Consider the following 17,959-nt stretch of genomic DNA (forward strand, 5'->3'; position numbering starts at 1 on the left):
GTTGTCAAAATAACCGAACAGAGTGGGAGACAATGAGACCCTATTGAAATTGTAAAGATTATTATTAGGGCCAGCTTACCGAACAATTAAAAGGATCATCCTTTGCCAAAGAACACGATGTTGTCATAACTCCAATGCGCATTGTCCTATCACCACCAAACTTCTGTCACATGATTAGAGTTCAAACTTGAATAGCTCTATGCGTTAATATTTCCTGATTTGCCATCAAACAGGAAACACTTTGTAAATCCACTCTGTGTTATCCAACCGGCTCCGAACTACTGACCTATAACCACAATCCTGACCTGAACACATCCATATATTAATATTAGTTCAGGGTCATAACGCCACCTACAGATCAGTGTAAAAAATAAGTTGTTGTGACATTGTCCAATTGACACAAAATTGCTCATGCTACATCAGAGCCCTTACTTTAACAGATATATTAGTCTGTAGGTAATAATAGTGATAGTGCCACCTACTGGCAACAGGAAATAAGCTTTGCTTGACAACTATCATTCCATTTACATACAATTTTCACTGTGTACAATTGATAACGTGGACCGTAATGAGCAGTTAGCAGGCAAGGATCAACATCACTCGACGGATTGCAGGATTGCTATTATTTTGAAATTATATGCAAACATATTTTTAGGTGACCTATTGCACACTTCAAATGAAACTGCAAAACCGGTTAAAGTTACAAGTCTGTGAGTCACAAATACACACCAATGTTGTTTGGGAGTAGTTTCATTTCAACTATTTTTGTCTCTGAGTTATGGTGGAAAATGAAACCAAAACAATTTGCCCTGTGTTGAATAAGGCCTTTAATAAGGGAGAGATTTAAAGGTATATGCCACCAATTTTACAGGTTTCAGCCTGTGAAAACAAATGTGCAACGTCTTTTTTAAAATGGTCTTTTCAAATCTGAGAGAATAACACTTGATGATATATTCAGGGAGCAGGTCAACCACGAACTGGAAAATAACCATTAGTTCAATTCCCAGGTCCTCCATTCCGCATGACCAAGTGTCCTTAAACAAAAACCCACATTTGCTTTGCTGGCAGTGTGTGAGGAATGTTTGATAGAGAAGCTGCTGCACATGGATGAATGGGTGAATCTAGAAAGTGTTTTTAATTGATACTTTTTCATGCTCAGGTTAAATTACATTACACAATAGATGATTAGCAGCATTTTGCAATTGTGTCACTAAAAACAACCAGCACTGTTTATTGCCAACACCCCCCCTCACCACCACCACCACCACCACCTTGTAAACTAACCCACTGAAAACGACTGCATGACTCTAAAAATAGCGGTGAGATCCCTGTGCTGTACGTCTGTCTACATTAAACAGACGATAAGAGCCGCTGCACCCTCAGCTTGAATTGACACCCATGGGGGCCGAGGTATGTCCACCATGACTCTTTGCTGAGCTATTTCTGTCCCTCTGCCTTCATGCCTAACCGGCCTTCACTCTCTCCGGCCCGCCTCGCCGAGAATACTCCTCTAATTGAGTTGGCTCCTGGTCACATGTGCCCTGATCCCATTGCAGCCCCTCCCTCACGGCGTCTGTCTCTGCCACCAGGGATCTGGGGAAAGGAATTTCAGACCCTGCTCTGAAACCCGGCTTCCTGTGCTCTTCTGACCGGGACAAACAGCAGCAGAGAGTTGGGTGCCCTGCAGCAGGAGCCCTTCATCAGGACCTCGTCCCCCTCCACGTTTTTGGCAGAACTATTTTTTGTTCATGAAACCCACTGATATAAAAAGCTGTGACTGATAGAAACAACTGCACAGCTCAGGGAAGACTGCAATTAGAGTTTTATTTTTGGGGGGCCTGCTATTTTATGCATCGTTACTATCAGAATCACTGTTTATGAGGAGGCTCAGGACTTACATTATGCCTCCAAATTAAAGGTTCAGTGTGTGGGATTTAGTGACATCTAGTGGTGAAGTTGATGTTGCAACTGAAAACTCCTCACCTCACCCTCCTCTTCCAAACATCACACAGAACCTGTGGTAACCCTCAGTTTTCATAAAAACTCAAAAGGTGTTTAGTTTGTCCAGCTTGGGCTACTGTAAAAAAAGCAGGATGGCTTCCGTAAAGAAAACCCGCTCCTGATGTAAATAGTATTTAAGTATATAAACGGCCCAGTCTAGGGAAAAGAACAATTCATACAATTTAGCTGAAACACTGTAGTGAAACATCACATCAAATTAGATTTGAAGAATCAAACAAGTGTGAACTCATTTGAATTATCATCACAAAACACTGTGTTTGGACAAGAGCCGGAGCAGAAGGGTGTGATGGTGCTCGACTGTCCTGCTCCCTGTGGTGGAAGTTCGTGCCACTGTGCAAACTCTGCCCAGTTCTTCCCACAGCCCCTTGTGAAATGTGACACAGGCCTGGGTCCTTTAAGGCATGCCTTCCCTGTCTGTGTGCACTACATTGTGGCGTGTGAGTGTATATGCTATTTTTTTGTGTGCGTGCTGGGTGGTGCTCAGGCCTCCGTTTTTACCAGGACGTCTGCAGCTGCTGTCCACTGGTATGTGAGTGGGAGCGTCCCGCTGGTGATACAGGAGTTCAGACGGTGGCTGCGAGCAGTTTGATCCAGGAAGGTTCACTCTCACTCTCTCTCGCTCTCTCTCTCTCTCATCGGCCCGTCCAGGACCTGCAGCCCGACCATGGCGGATCAGTACCAGTACAACGCCACCGAGGAGAAGATCGTGAAGGACAGCCACACCAAGGAGATCGACCTCATCAACAGAGACCCCAAGCAGATCAATGAGGATGTAGTGAAGGTTTGTGCAGCATGCAGACGCCACCCTGTCCTAGAGAGGACTAACAACGTGACCCCTGCTGTGGCATGTGTGGAGAAAATGCAATAAACGGTTCATAGACACAAAGACAGGAGAGCAGGTTATTATATTGTAATGTAAAGCCCTGAAATAGACCGAGAGCTATTCCGGTTGCCTTTGCAGGACTTAAGGGTTATTTTGGGAAAGAGGTAGAACGGTATGACACTGACACTCGGTGACACCGTGGTTTATTTAGCTGTTTGTGCTGTGATTGTTGCTATGATACCATCACAAACCAGTCTCTGTAAAGACAAGGCTGAATAAACATTTAGATTAGATTGTGTTTGAATGAAAGTTAAGGTGAGAGGAAATCGTGAGTTGAGGACATGTTCAGTTTTTACAGCTGAATTTGGAATGATTTACTGAATTGGTTTTCAGTCATTAAGACGCTAATATATCAAATTTAATCTGTAAGGTTTGTTCACAGTAAGCAATGAAGGATCTGGGGGTATTTACACAATCTATTTTTCTTTGCCAACCCCCCAGAACAAAGGTTGGTAATATCGATTAAACAAGTCCCATTAATTAGATGAGCGATCCTTTAAAACTTACTGTATTTCTACTGAACGCCAACTTTTCTTTTTCAACTCCACAAATCCTCCCAGACCTCACAGAGAAAAATATACAACATACAAAAACACGTCCTGCCATTTATTCAGAGGATGATCTCAGGCTGCTGTATCTCGACAGGAACCCCACAGCGAGTTGTTCCTACTCCAGTGGATCTGGACAGGAAGAAATTACAGTTTTAGGTGTGCAGGGTGTCTGCCTGTCAAGATTACTGACACCTGAAGACAAATTGTACCACTATGCAGTTGCTCTTGTGCATTTTACGTGAAAACATGTCAGAATGATTTGGGCCCATAGATTTAAATCCATAGAATACAACATATACATATGATTCTCTGCACAAACACACTTGACACATTTGACATGTGGAGCCCACCCAGGTCTCGTGTAGGGAGGTGTTTAAACTTAAAGGATGTGCACTAATGAAAGCCTCTTTTAAATTTCCTAAAAGGTGGAGTTTGAGGATGTGATTGCAGAGCCCGATGGAACACACAGCCTGGACGGAGTGTGGAAGCTCAGCTACACAACCTTCACCGTGTCCAAATACTGGTGCTACCGCATCTTGTCCGCCATCTTCGGCATCCCCGTGGCTCTGCTCTGGGGCTTCCTGTTCGCCTGCATCTCCTTCTGCCACATCTGGGCGGTGGTTCCCTGCATCAAGAGCTGCCTGATCGAGTCCCAGTGCATCAGCCGCATCTACTCCCTCTGCATCCAGACCTTCTGCGACCCCTTCTTCGAGGCCCTGGGCAAGGTCTTCAGCAGTGTGCGCGTGGTGCTGCGCAAAGAAGTCTAAAGAACTCTACGCAGGGGTGTTTACAGTACGATCGGATGCAGTCCGGTATCTTTTTATACACCAGGAGATAAATCCTGTCGTCTTGCTTACTCCCTGATACTCCTCCTGCAGGCACATCAACTCGCTGCTCTCCACCCTCCCATCTCCTAGCCCTCGGCTCGGAGTCCTGACATGCCCGCTGTGCCTTTTGCCACCAGATGCCTTGTGACAGCTGCAGCAGGCAGCGTGGTTCTGTGACAGCTCTGGCAGACCTGGAGGGCTCTGTGCTCCTCACTGTGGGAGGAGAGGGCCGTCGGCCTTTGCAGGAGGATCTGTCCTCTCTCACTTATTCACATGACAAAAAGCTCCTGTTAAGTCCACTTCATTCACAACAAATGTAATTAACTCCCTGATTCTGCTGCTCCTCTGGACGATGCTGCCTGTATGCATGACACATTTGGCTATATTGAAAGTTATAAGGAGGCTGTGTGTTGCTGTGTCCACCGTGTTTGACTTTATATTGACTGAGTTGAATTTGACACTTTCATGTCTGTACACTTAACCTTATTTTAAAAACGCTAACAGAATGAAAGGAGGAGAAATGTTTTCTGAATGTCTTTGAATCTTGAATCTTGAATCTTATTCAATATTGTCTGATTTCTCCGTGTATTAAAATATATATATATATATGTTCAGATATATTTCCCTCTTAATTTGTGACAAATCAACAGTAACTAGCTGGGACATTTTAATCAAAGTGTGATGGATGTGGTATTAAATCTACATGTATGTATATTTCAGTTTGTTTATATGATCATTTGAAAGTAGAGTATATACATTTTGTTGCTATTGTACACTTACAGTGTATAAAGTAAAAAATATGCATTGGCTGAAACTTAGACCCTTAGACCTGATGATAAGTATATTGCACCACGGCCTCAGTGTTCGATTATATGTTTGTCATCTCAAATCTTTTCAAGCAGCTTGCAACAGATATTATTTATGTTCACCGACATATTACTGCGGTCGTCCTGGAGGCACTGGCCTGTGAACTGGGACCGATTAGAGCAGCGGTGTCAAACCCATTTTAGTTAATACGCCAAAGTGGGCTAGAGCAATAAAACCATTACATCACAACCTGTAGATAACAACACCACAAAATGTTTCCCTTTAAAAGAGCACAGAGCAAAACAAACAAGCAGAATTAGGAACAATTTCAAACGATTTGCATGTTTATTTCCAGAGAATTTATCAGTGACAGTCTCTGAAGAAGCATTTTACATGAAGTGGTCAACTTCATGTCACATCTTAGCGTTAACAAGTGCGACAATATGTCTTGAGAAAACAATATTAAACATAAATGTCTGCATGTTTTTCCACTTTCAGTCAGTCTGCCATCATTTGTGTTTCACTCTTGTGGTATCTGTCTGTCATTGGCACCAACTTCTCAATGACAGTCCTGAGCATCAACACCACAAAAAAAGTGTCTGGCTATTTGAGCAATGTCCGTGTTTGTCTAAGTTGTTACTCCTGAAAATGACACACATGACATAACTTTGTCGTTAATGTGGCCGTCCAGTTCTCCAGCAAGATCCGCGATCCTTGTCAGCCACAGAGTTTATTTTGTTGGTAAAGTCCTGTCGCTTGTCTGGGCACAAACTGGTGACACTTCATTCCAAACTGCTTCACGCACGTCCAAGTTGTCGCATTGTTCGTCACGATGAGTCTCATAGTTATGTTGAGTATTATTTTCCTTGAGCTACGAAAGGTACTTAGATCAAATCAAATTTAATTTCCTCACGAGGTCCACATAGACATCAGCTCTCATTTGACTGTCTCACTTTATATGTTTTTTAGCACTCCACCTGCTGCTCCTAATAGGGCAAAGCGACACCCAGTGGACAAATCAGGAACAACAGTGCTTTTTATTAGAAAAATTAATCTTTAATCACATCTCTTTTAAACTTTGCACGGTGGTCCTATGGGCTGGATTAGAGCTGCGGCCCGCGTGTTTGACACCTCTGTTCTAGAGGTGGTGTTTGTATGTCTCTCACGTGCTTCTCTGTTGAGTGGGAGATGCATTATTGATATTCAGCTTCACTCTGATGGTTGTAATATGTGAACAAGAGTGACTCATTTGTCATTTGCCAGCTAATGTGGACAAGCACTGCAGCCAATTTCATTTCAGCAGAACAAGGACAATGATCACCAGATCTGGCTCTTAGAGCACATATTTTATTTAAAAAAAAGAATTCTTTACATGTACATTTCTCAAACCTTCAGCACCATATATATATATATATATATATATATATATATATATATATATGATATATTTGGAAGGTGAAAAGCATTCAAATGGGAATAATTAGTTTAAATCCTGAAAAATAAGCTGTTAAGTTCAACAGCAATTTACTGGTTGTGTTATTTCTTATTCCTTCTTTTTAAACTTCTACAGAGAGACGTGAAATTTATATAATTAAAGTATTTGGTGTGAACAAAATCACACAGATCTAAAGGTTTGTACATTTATTTAAAATTTTCCCCTCCTGCAAAATGATCAATTAAATTTGTACAATTACAGATATGATGTCCAAACAAACAAATAATCCACCAGTTATTTTGGTAATTACGTTGATTTAAAAAAATCTTAGATTACAAATATTTATGTGACAGAATTTCTTGCAATATGACATCTCATAATGAAAGAAGCACAGTGTTACAGCTATAAATAAATAAATGTATCCTAAAAAGAAATAAAAGTAGACTAAAATAGTGTTTAACAATTATTAACTAGTTACATTACTCTATCTTGTAATCCACAAAGTCATAAGATGTAGATCTTTGCAACATAATGCAATTGAATAATTCTGCACTATCTACCCTACTGTATTAAAATCTATTCTAGGAGAGGACAGTTGAAATAAGTAGAACAACATTATGAACTTCACAATGAAAAAATTGTATTACAGCATATTGTTCAGCATTTTATTGTTCAGCTTTTGTTTTAATCAGACACTTTTCATTGTTGTAAATGATTACTGATGTGCTAAGTGGATCACATCCTCGTCATATTCTTGAAACATTTTGCATTTACAACGAATTATAAAACAGGCATGAGAAACGCTATAGAGTGAATTCATGGTTCAATGGTCGATAGGAGGATACGTCATGTCTTGCAGCAGCTGTGACCTGAGACTTCTTCCTGAAACATGCAGGTCACCTCTGTGGACTGCACAATCTCCAGATCTTGACCCAGTAGTGTGTTTTGGGACTGAGGCCGAACGGCATGTTCAAAGTTTCAATGTGCTGCCAAAAAAACCCTCCAGGAACTCGGTGACGTCCTAAATTCAGACAAACATCCCTCTAGAAACTTTCCAGGAACATTGCCAAGGATTTGTTCAGTCTGTCTCGGAGGCAGAAGGACTTCTGCATCAGGTCGGTGCAAATAATGATGCCTTCATTCTTTATTGATTTTATTTTTAACTTTTTAGAAATCGTTACCAGCGACAGCTAAAACAACTCACATCAAACAGAAGTAAATGCTTACACATGCAACCCAACGCAAATGTAACAAAGTGAACAACACTGTACACAATATTTAATATAGGTGACCGATTTCATTATAACACAGACAAACAGAATCCGTAAGCTTTGCTATTGATATCAATTGAATCAATGGTGTAGTTGCTTTAGGCTGACAGGGCTTCAACTAGCAATTCATCTTCTTTTTTCTTTCTTTGTTTCACACTCTGCCCAGTAAATGTGTAAATATATACTGTACATCTATAAAAAGAAACTTATAAACAAAAAACTACAGATTCAGTGGATTGCTCAGCTTGATCCATGATCATCTTGAAAGCTTTTATTTACAAAATATTGCCCCTTATTTAGAGTTTGTAGATTTTGCCAACATTTCCTTATTTCACAATTATATTTTTACTTTGTCCTGTATATTAATGTAAATACAATATTTTAAGAGCACTGTTGTCACTCCCCTTCGGGGCTTTGAACAGCCACCTTCAGGGAAAGAGGTATCTGCAGGAGTCAAACCGCTGGATTCTTTTTTAATGGCGACAGCATGTGGTTAAAGGCCAGGAGGGCAGCTTGATGGGGGTGGGGGGTGGGGGCTGGAGGGTCCATGCTTATGTGCTAGAAGTCTGTGTGAGGCTCCTCTGACTACTGGTGCTCTTAATGACAAACGTTGAGGAGTTGCTCTTGTGACTGGAGTCAAAGTCGGGCTCGCAGCGGCACTGGGATGACTTGAGGTAGCGAGTGGAGCAGCACAGAAAGTTCTGCCGAAGATCCTGGAACAGGTGTCCGGCGAAGCACATGTAGATCCAGGGGTTACAGCAGCTGTTGAGGCTGGCGAGCAGCATGGAGATGATGAAGGGCAATGCTGCAGAGAGAGAGGAGAGTTACTAGTATGTGACAGCAAGCATTAAAGATGGACGATGCAGCTCTGCGTCCTCCCACTATCCAGAATGGAAACCAGGATGTCCTGGATACGAACACTGCCATTTTGCGCATTTGGAGCCTGCACAGAAACGATCAGGGGATGAAGCCACAGCAGCGAGAACTACCTAATGACAGAAACTATCTTTGAAAAGATATTCGAATAGAATTTATGACCTATACTGCCGCCAGCCACCAGGTGGCAATCGAGACGCCTGTGCTTCACTTTCGGGCAGCAGTCATGTCCTCCATCTTTATACACAGTATGCAACAAATAATGATATTACTGGGTAAATGTGTATCTACTTCCATTCTTAACAAGTACAGTGACAACATGTATGAAAGTAAGTCATGAATTTCGTTCACAAACATTTTGTTGTACTTGTGATGGTTTATTCATCCTGATTTCAATCAATACTTTTTAGTTGAGTGGTTGTAGGTATGGTAGCGGTCAGTCCATCAGATTATTTTCTCAAAATATTGAATAGATTCACATTTTTCTCTCACATTTTTTTAGGGAACATAAATGCATTTTAGCAACTACGATAATCTCCCATTTTCATCTCATAAAATGCTAATTTCCATATTCATCTGACTGGGAATTTTCAAAGCCGATTGCAATGCATTTTAGAGATCTTTGAGGAAGGAGAAATTGTGAACTGTTGAAACAAGCAATTAACCAATGATCTTCTGAAACAAGAAAAGGACCAGCAGAATTCTTCCTCCCACACTGTGTTACTATCAGTGGCACGTTGGATGACATTTACGCCATGTCAACGCCTCCATCCAGCTGAAATTTGGCAAATGAGTAATGGATTTGTGCAATTGGTTCATATCCTGTATTTAACCTCTGCCCACTTTGGTATTTAACCTCTGCTTACTGATTTTGAATGCCACTCTGAGTCTGTCTGTGCTGCTGCTGTTCGCAGGACGCCTCTAATGATGCTCCCTGAAGTCTAACGGAGATTTGTCATCGTAAATGATTTCTGGAAGGGCGTTAAAGTCACACACATGATTAATAAGAACTCTTCACCGGCTACGAAGGATTTGATTTATGGGAGAAAGACATTAACTTAACTGAGTGTAAATCATTCAATTACCCTTCAATGGCAGTTTCATTGGTTTGATAATCTGCTTTTGAGTTCTACATCGAAATGCTTCAGATGAGCAATTGGACCTGATTGAAGGGTTTGTTAAATACTGACCCGATATTCACATCTGAGCAAGAGAACGCCCATGACATGTACAGGTTAAAACAATGAGTGAATGACACAAAGCTTCGGCCACATATCAACCAGCTGTAAATAGGTTCGACTGACATGGAGAGAATCAAACACCTCACTGCAGAAGACCAACCGGTGGTTATCAAGCATTCTTATCAAGGTGGATGAGGGTTCGGCCTGGACCCAATTTGAATAGCAGGGGGGAACTATCGTGAAGCGTCTCTTTACGGAATTCGCTCACAATGTCTTTCAAAAGGGAACGATCAATCACACAGCGAATGGAGAGGCAGAATTTAATCCTCCTCCGGGTGGTGCATCTGTCTTCCTCTCAGAGTGGAAACATACAAGTCAGGCAAAAAGACTGTAGAAATTCATTAATGACAACACCAAAGGCTGATCCGTGTCGCCATCAAGCTGAACAAGCATTGGCGGCAATCAAATACATTCTTTGACTTTCGGTGATATAAGTAAATTAAACTACTTTGACAAGACGTTCCCTTATGTTCCAAGTTTGTTTGTCTTGTGGCTTTTAAAGACACATAGAAAATGACCTTTAGAGAAATAACACTTTGCGATTAAACACTGGTCTTTGTTTCCGTCAAGGACATAATGCAAATCAATTGTATGGAGCTGAGTGTGCGTCAGTGTCCGAGGGCCCCACGCAGGCTCCGCAGGGGAACAGGTTTGTTTTTACAGATCTCTGGGAGATTTGTTTGAGTTTAACCTTCGAGTGTTTTTGTCCTTTACATAATGAAATCTGTCTGTTTGTTCACCGTTTGCCTTCACAAAGCTTAAAGAATGGATTATTTAGCTACCTGCCTCTAATGTTTTCAAAAGTCGTATTGATACGATTAAAGGGCGGGTGAACTTCCAGTCTTTGAAAGGTCTGGACTCTTTCACAGTAGATTCAAATTATGGTTTGTTGAGTTTTGGCAATTTAATCAATCAATGCTCAATAGAAAGGGAATAAGCACATCTCGCAGTGTGTCAAACTATGAACCTGAATATTCATCTGACTGTTTCAGGAGCTGGGTCATTTGTGACATTTGTACTTAACATAAGTAATAAGCCAGTGGAGAAAGTGGAGGTGTCTGCAATGAATCAGAGAATAAACTAGTGCATTTATACACTGCCATTTCTTGGAGGGGTCTTTTAGAGACAGCCACGAATTGAAGTAGCTAGATTGATGCTGAAAATGGTGGCGAATACGATTCTAATGGTTCCATCTCGAAGAAGACCCTGGCAGGAATATCCCTGATGGGGCCAATCCCTCAGACACAGGCTGAAAAGAATCGACTTTCTGCACCATTGAAAAAAATGTAGAGAGAGAAATCAATGTTCATTACTCTAGTACTCTGACACTTAAGACGTTTGGGGCTATTTAAGTCTCGTCTCAAGAAATATATTATGGATATATTTCAGAGTGAAGTCAGGAAGTATAAGTCTGTAGGTATAGGGGCAATAAACATTAATAATTAGTTTTACTGAGCTATATGGTCCTGATTGATTGCTCATCTGTAACTGCAGTACAAACTGCTTTAAAGGCACAATCTGATCTCAGTCAAGCCCTAAAAACACGAAGAATGACAGAAAAAATCCAAACAACTACAGTCACAGAATCTAAGATCATGCGTTTATGGTTCATTGATATTAAAAAATGCAACGTTTAGCAAGAGCTTCCGGTTTCAAGTTGTCTGGGCTGATTTGGTGGAGAATGTCTCATAATGGTGACTTTATCTGCACATACACAGGGGACACTATCTTTTGGACACAAACACATCATGTGTCATTGCCAATCATGGCCTCTCTGAGTGCAGCATGTTCACGTGGAGGGAAGCCATCAGACATCTGCACCGATCCAGGCCCTGCAGCACAAATTGGTTTCATCACCGTCTTTCCCATTCACAGAATGAAAAACCTCTGCTGCTATTTTCTGACTACACTGACTTTGAAGATTGAACGTTGCAGCATCAGAGTCGACTGCTGATTCTTAAAGGATTACCTCTCGGTGTATTGTACTTTTTCCTCCAAAGTGGAAATGACTGGTGAGAAGAATGCACCCGAGAACTATGCACATGCTGTCAGCTGGTAACTTTGGCAAAAACCCTCTGAGGCAGAAGAAAAGAACAAAAGTCTGTTAATTCTCTTTTCAAAGAGAAAGTCCTGATTTTCTTGTTTTAGCATCCGGGCTTTATTTGAAAGAGTTTTTAAAATCAACGTATTTACTTTACCGTCTGATGAACTACCATCTACCGCTGTTAGTGTTTTATTCAAGAAGAGAGGCAGACACATTATTCTGCCTCAAATGAATAGCTCTTATCAGAATTACCTTTTCCAGTGAGGGCTCCCAACAAACAGGTCAATTATATCTTATCTCTCACATTAAACATATGTCCTAATCACAAGGTGAACTGTGCAAACACACAGGGAATTCAAATTGGTACATACGTCTCCTCACGTTAAATGGGTGTGGCCATGGCAGCGCAGGTCGATAAATATAGGGAGGACAAATAGATGACCGCTTCGTGGCCTATTGTGGTTAAATGTCAACGACACACTCCAACGTGCCCCACAGGCCCAAGTAGGAGCCGCTTGGCGAGCGCTGTGCCGTGGCGCACACTAATTTGTATAATCATTAGCCATCAGTCGGTGTCTGCAGCGTAGGGAAGGTCAGAGGGTATTTGGAAGTCCGGAACATAGGATCATGAATGCAGTTTAGGCACTTTAAATAAATTATGTGTTTTTCTTAGCGTATAGAGCAGGTATATGAGAAATTTGACGTATATGAAAAACATAATATCAATAATGTCTCCCAGCTACGTATGTTTATCTATGTAAACAACAAAAGCACCGAAAGATTTGATCAATACACTTGATAATTAGTGTAGGAAGACGTCACTCATGTTTATGAATGTTGTTGGGTATTTATTTGAAATTTATGAATATCAGAAAATACATATACCTGCAGTGTAATCTGTATCCTTCGCATCGCACGGGGGTTTATTGAACCCTTTGTGCCTTTATTAAAAATGTCTGACTCGTCTGCGAAACTCCTGCCCCAGGTGAATTAGGAGGACACAATAAACACAGCTCAGCTTGTTTTCATAACCTCAGTTTTCTCTGATTGGTGGATAGGCGTCCGCATCCTTGTGCGTAAAGAGAACCAATGCGCACACGGAGAAGAATGAAACATACATTTTCCAAACGTTTCAACCCCTCAATGTTATCAGTGAAACTGGGCGTAAAGTATGTGTTTGCAATTCTAAAACAAAGGACACGATGATGAATAACCCAGTGTCCAAAATATGACTTATGATAATAGCACACCAGCCTTTACGCGTTGGTGCGCACTTTATGAAACTGTGTTCCTACCCTCGCGAGGCGCCTCTGGGTCCCACGCAGACCACATCTGGACAGAGAAGAAGGGGGTCCAGCAGACGATATAAGCCAGGACGATTACAAAAGTCATTTTCACCGTGGTTATCTTCGCCTTGGAGATGAGCTTCACGCTGCTCACTCGGGCCAGCGTGTTGCCTTTGGAGGATTTGGGCGTCAGGCTTATGCACTGCTCCCGTCTGGTTTTCAGTCTGAAGTTTTGCCAGATTTTGAAGCTTATCAAACCGTAGCAAAGGCTCAGTATGGCCACGGGGATGATGTATATGGTCAGGCTGATCCATGTGATGTACGCCTTGGCTCCCCACGGCTTCACGAAATCCCCCCAGCAGTCGTAGACTCCCGATCCGGCCGAGCCGACCTCTCGCAGAGAGAAGATGAACATCTGCGGGACGCTGAACAGCAGGCTCAGGATCCAGGAGGAGATGACATAGAAGCGGTCTTTCCTCCGGTGCAGGGAACGGAGAGGCTGGCAAATTGCCAGGCACCTGTCTACAGACATCAACACCAACATGTACGTGGACGCGAACATCCCGACAACCTGTACATATTTCACCAATCTGCACAAGGCGTCCGGGCCGTAGAAGCGAAACGTGATGTCCCAGATAAGTTGAGGCAGAACTTGGAATATCGCCACAACTAGATCGGCGATGCTCAGGTGCTTCATGAAGTAGTACATGCGCGACTGGCTGTGCTTGGTGGTGTGGATAGCCAGCAGGACGCACAGGTTCCCCGCCAGCGCCATGAACAGCACCAGGGCGAGCACGGTCACCTCCACCTTCGCCACCTCCTCATTGCGCTTCAGAGGATTCGTCTGATTCAACCCGGAGGTGCCGTTAGGGAGACTCGAGTTCGTCCACGTCTCGTTAAATGGCCACAAGTCACTTTGGTTCGAGATTCTTTCCATTGCCGCAGCGTGGTCCTCTGTGCGTCAGGGCTGGACGGGCACCTGGAGCCAGGGTCTTGGAAGTAGAAGTCTTCCTTGGGCAGGTGGAAAGACGGAGAGAGAGATGTGATGAGGCTCACAACAAGTTTCTCAGGTGATAAAAAAGAGGAAAGGAAGCGATGTTTAGTTGAACCTTAGCCATCACTGCTTTCCAGAAAGAAAAGACCCACGAGTCCTCATATCAAACGAGCAAATGTTTCCAATTATCTAAACTGCATGAAGCGTTTGATCAAATGTTGGAGCCAAAATAAAGTGCACTTAAGGTTCAGAAAACCAAAACACATCAAAGCTGGGGTCTAAATTACTCGAGGAGATCACATCACATCAAAGGTAAATCTCCAAAATCACGGTCCGAGTAAATCCAAATAATTTGCAGGATTTTAGTCGAGAAAAAATGTATGTTTGACTTCAAAATGCAATCTTAAACTCTAAAGTTAAAATAGGAAAATAAAAATAAAGATCCGCAGAGGTTGAATCCCCCATCCTCATCACCTTCTCGGGTAAGAATCGGACTGACCAGCGCCACAGCTCACAAGTGCCTGTTGTAGGTTGCGCCTGTCCCCAGTTCAGGAGCAACAGCAAACAGTATTACCATTCCCAACCACTAGGTGACGACTCGAGCCATGCATCAGCTTCAAGTGTTCCTGCCTCAGAGCCTCGACCCCTCCTCTCAACCTTATCCCCCAGATCCGCTCTGAATCACGGGTCTCATTTAGAGGAGCTGTCAGTGTCGTGAGAGAAGATCTCAGTTGTCGCACTCTGACATTGCTGTGGAAATTCAAATCTGTTCACAGAGATGCCAGGTGGAGATGATAGCGGAGCCTGTGACAAATAGCACATGGTGTCAAAATCTGTGGAGAAAATGAGATTTTTTTTCTTTTCTTCTGGAGGCTCACACATGCTGTGGAGGGACTCTAACCTCAGCTGGTTTTGAACTTGGGGTTAAAAAGGTTCATAACCACCAGAAAACAAGAAGAGAATAAATTAGTATAAAGCCTTTATTTATTAATATAAATAAAGGCTTTACTTCTTGAAAAACACACATAAAACAGTTCCTCTTCAGCTGGATGGACACTTTTACAACTCCAGGGGAGCAACAAATAGTCAGTCCATTTGCGGGTCAGATAAATAAGAGGAAACGGCTCTTTTCTAAACCAGGATTTAAAAGTCGATGCTGTGTGATGTTATCAAGGCAACGCCCACTGAAGCTGATCGAGTGATTACAAAAGAGGACGTGTTTGTTGGCACATGAAGGATCTGAGCCACAAGATTTCCGTAGGAGAGACACAAGAGCAGAGGTTTTGTTCCTATAGAAAATTAACATGTACAGCATATTATACTGAAATGAGGCTTATCAAATTATTGTAATAGTACCTGATGATGATGATTTGTCGACCTCCTGCAGATGGGGGAAAAAAACAACAACCATATGAGGCTGACATTTTATTGCCAGCTGGGTGCCATGCCCATGTTGATGTCCATCTGCTACATTCCAGTGATTCCTGTGAAAACACATTTCTTCCCTCGTCCCATTCGTGTTGCCAAGCGCCAACGCTGCAAAGGAACCCAGCGACTCGACTGGCAGCTATGTGTGTTACTGCTTAATTGATGACACACGTTTGTTAACAACATGCAAAGTGTGATACATGAAAGCGGACAGCGTAATTGAGAACCTCTCAGGGAAGGGATGGAAGTGGACAGATTAAAGGGCTCCCAGCACGGAGCAGTGGGACAAAAACACAATAGAGGGTGGATTATTAACCTCCGTGAAAAACAACTGCCTGTCAGGTCGGCTGCTTAAATTCTGTTTCCAAGCCCTGCAGCACAGAAATAATGCACACCATAAATATGTGAAACCAAACCCTTTCTACACTCTGACCATTCGTAAGAACTTCAAGACTAAACACACTCATGTTGGGAGATTCAGGGCGAGCTGGAGTAGTTGGGAGTACTGACAAGTGGAATTTGTCAGCTACTGTGAAGCTCTTCAAATTTCCAGCAACACTCAATCGCAAAAACCCGTCGGGAGAAGGCCTCTGGTCCTATCTGAGCCAGGGAGCCATCCCCCCCTTCTTGTGGTTTGGAGCTTGGAAAACTGTAGATCCACTGGAATGCCAAAGCAGCAACATGAAGACTGCTGATGATTTAGCAGCGACTGGAAATTAAAAAGACCAAAATAATGGTACAATAAATCCAGTGATGCAACTTCCTTTAATGTCCTCACTGAGCCCATTTTAGGTGAGACTCATGAGATGAGGCCCATGAGAGTAATGAAAGTGGATGGGTCTGAAAACAACAATAAACAGGAAATAACAATTGTGATGGTCACCACTGGATTTTAAGGAGGTGTGTGGCATAGTTGTGTTTCTGAAGCTGCATCGGGGCAATCAGCTTTCTCTGTAGCTGCCACAGATCAATGGAAGCCTGATGATGATGATGTGAGGAGTTGCTGCTTCAATTCTGAAAGAAGCGGCTCAGCTCTGCACTGATTCTGACCTCAACCTGATTGTCATCATGACTTGCTTTTATTTTATTGGACAGATCTGTAATGTGCAGATTTGTGTCGTGTATCTTGAGCACTCAATTGTGACTGATTATTTCTTTATTACACTCAGCAGAGTGCATACCTTCGCCAAGGCCCAACCGTCCACTGAAATTCAATCAAGCTGCACCAAATGTCATGCACACGTAGAAATCAGTTCCCTTAATGTGCCGGGTTTCTTTATCAAGATACGTGAATTATTCCCTCGGAAAATTGGGAAAATGTTGATGTTATTGCACAATGTTAAATAAAATGAAAAAAGAACTTGTCTCCACACCAAAATGAAATGGAATCGTCTCTGATCCGTCTATTGCTTACAAACAAACAAACAACAAGCAAACAACTGGACAGGGGTGAACACACAACCTCATTAACAGAGGTAATTGTCTTGCAGCCATAGTCTTGTATGGCCTCAAATGGTGACGTCTATATTTGAACTATGATGAGACAGTAAAGCTTCTTCTGAAGTTTGCCCATCACTCAAATTGCATAGAGTAGCGTGCAGAGACAGTAAGAAAAGCTAAATCTGGGTTTTGGTTAGAGTTATTGCTAGAAATAAAGTGTGTCCCATTTCAGCCGCTGGATCATCTGAAGTCTGCATTTCTAGACTAAATATGTGATAACAAGTTGGTAAAGTTTGTCCCATCTTTGGAGCTAAGGCGTTTAGTGCAGCATCAGGACATTTCTCATCAAGTCCAGCAGCAGCATCAGGTTCATATCTATTCCCAGGTAGTCACGCTCAGGTTGTCGTCAGTTCCTCCTGAATACACACTCACTATAATGATCTGGGCAAAAAACGCAGCAGCAGTGTGTAAACAAACCAGGTTCCACCATCTCTCTTTCATTCAATCCCTACGGTGGCTGAGAGAGCTCCATGCACGGCAATGAAAGAATACACATGCAAATATAGAAAAACACGTGCAAATTAAGAAAACAGCTTCATCAATTTGATGTCACATGGAGCTGCCAAAAAGTCACACACATGCAGTGCAGATGCATGATGGGCGGGTGGCACCTGAACGCAACACCAGATCTTACGCATCTGTTAATGAGGCTAAACCTTTTTATCTGTGGAAGAAGTGCAGGTTCTTCTTGGTGTGCGGGTCCTCTTACACACGCACTTTTACATTCTGCCTCTTTGAAAGCTGCAGTTCTTGATTTACAACACAGGCATAGTGGTCAGAGCTCTGCTAGGACA

General features: G+C 42.4%; 2 protein-coding genes across 4 annotated transcripts; one reads left to right on the top strand and one right to left on the bottom strand.

The window, feature by feature from the left end:
* The first annotated feature begins 2,391 nt into the window (after positions 1-2,391).
* On the top strand, positions 2,392-5,581 carry cav3 (caveolin 3). Of its 3 annotated transcripts, none has more exons than XM_062401104.1 (3): positions 2,392-2,547; positions 2,671-2,803; positions 3,882-5,581. In XM_062401104.1, the coding sequence occupies exons 2-3, from the start codon at positions 2,687-2,689 to the stop codon at positions 4,221-4,223; spliced, it is 459 nt and encodes a 152-aa protein (XP_062257088.1). In that variant the 5' UTR covers positions 2,392-2,547; positions 2,671-2,686; the 3' UTR covers positions 4,224-5,581. The 3 variants fall into 3 exon arrangements, with proteins under 3 accessions (XP_062257088.1, XP_062257095.1, XP_062257080.1); XM_062401111.1 differs by lacking the exon at positions 2,392-2,547 and having other exon boundaries at positions 2,558-2,803; positions 3,882-4,248; positions 4,335-5,581; XM_062401096.1 differs by lacking the exon at positions 2,392-2,547 and having other exon boundaries at positions 2,558-2,803.
* Positions 5,582-6,984: 1,403 nt separating this feature from the next.
* Positions 6,985-14,709, bottom strand: oxtra (oxytocin receptor a). The gene is made up of 2 exons (XM_062401123.1): positions 13,253-14,709; positions 6,985-8,601 (listed from the first exon to the last, which is right to left on the bottom strand). The coding sequence occupies exons 1-2, from the start codon at positions 14,178-14,180 to the stop codon at positions 8,348-8,350; spliced, it is 1,182 nt and encodes a 393-aa protein (XP_062257107.1). The 5' UTR covers positions 14,181-14,709; the 3' UTR covers positions 6,985-8,347.
* Between the last annotated feature and the right edge of the window lie 3,250 nt (positions 14,710-17,959).

Source organism: Platichthys flesus, chromosome 2, assembly GCF_949316205.1.
Source record: "Platichthys flesus chromosome 2, fPlaFle2.1, whole genome shotgun sequence".
Classification (NCBI taxonomy): domain Eukaryota; kingdom Metazoa; phylum Chordata; class Actinopteri; order Pleuronectiformes; family Pleuronectidae; genus Platichthys; species Platichthys flesus.

Bases quoted from the DNA above. Each gene is read 5' to 3' on its own strand.
- cav3 (XM_062401104.1), top strand. From the start codon at position 2,687: ATGGCGGATCAGTACCAGTACAACGCCACCGAGGAGAAGATCGTGAAG. The intron at 2,804-3,881 runs GTTTGTGCAGCA...ATTTCCTAAAAG, and splicing joins TCAATGAGGATGTAGTGAAG to GTGGAGTTTGAGGATGTGAT.
- oxtra (XM_062401123.1), bottom strand. From the start codon at position 14,180: ATGGAAAGAATCTCGAACCAAAGTGACTTGTGGCCATTTAACGAGACG. The intron at 8,602-13,252 runs GTAGGAACACAG...CTCTCTCTGCAG, and splicing joins CCCAGAGGCGCCTCGCGAGG to CATTGCCCTTCATCATCTCC.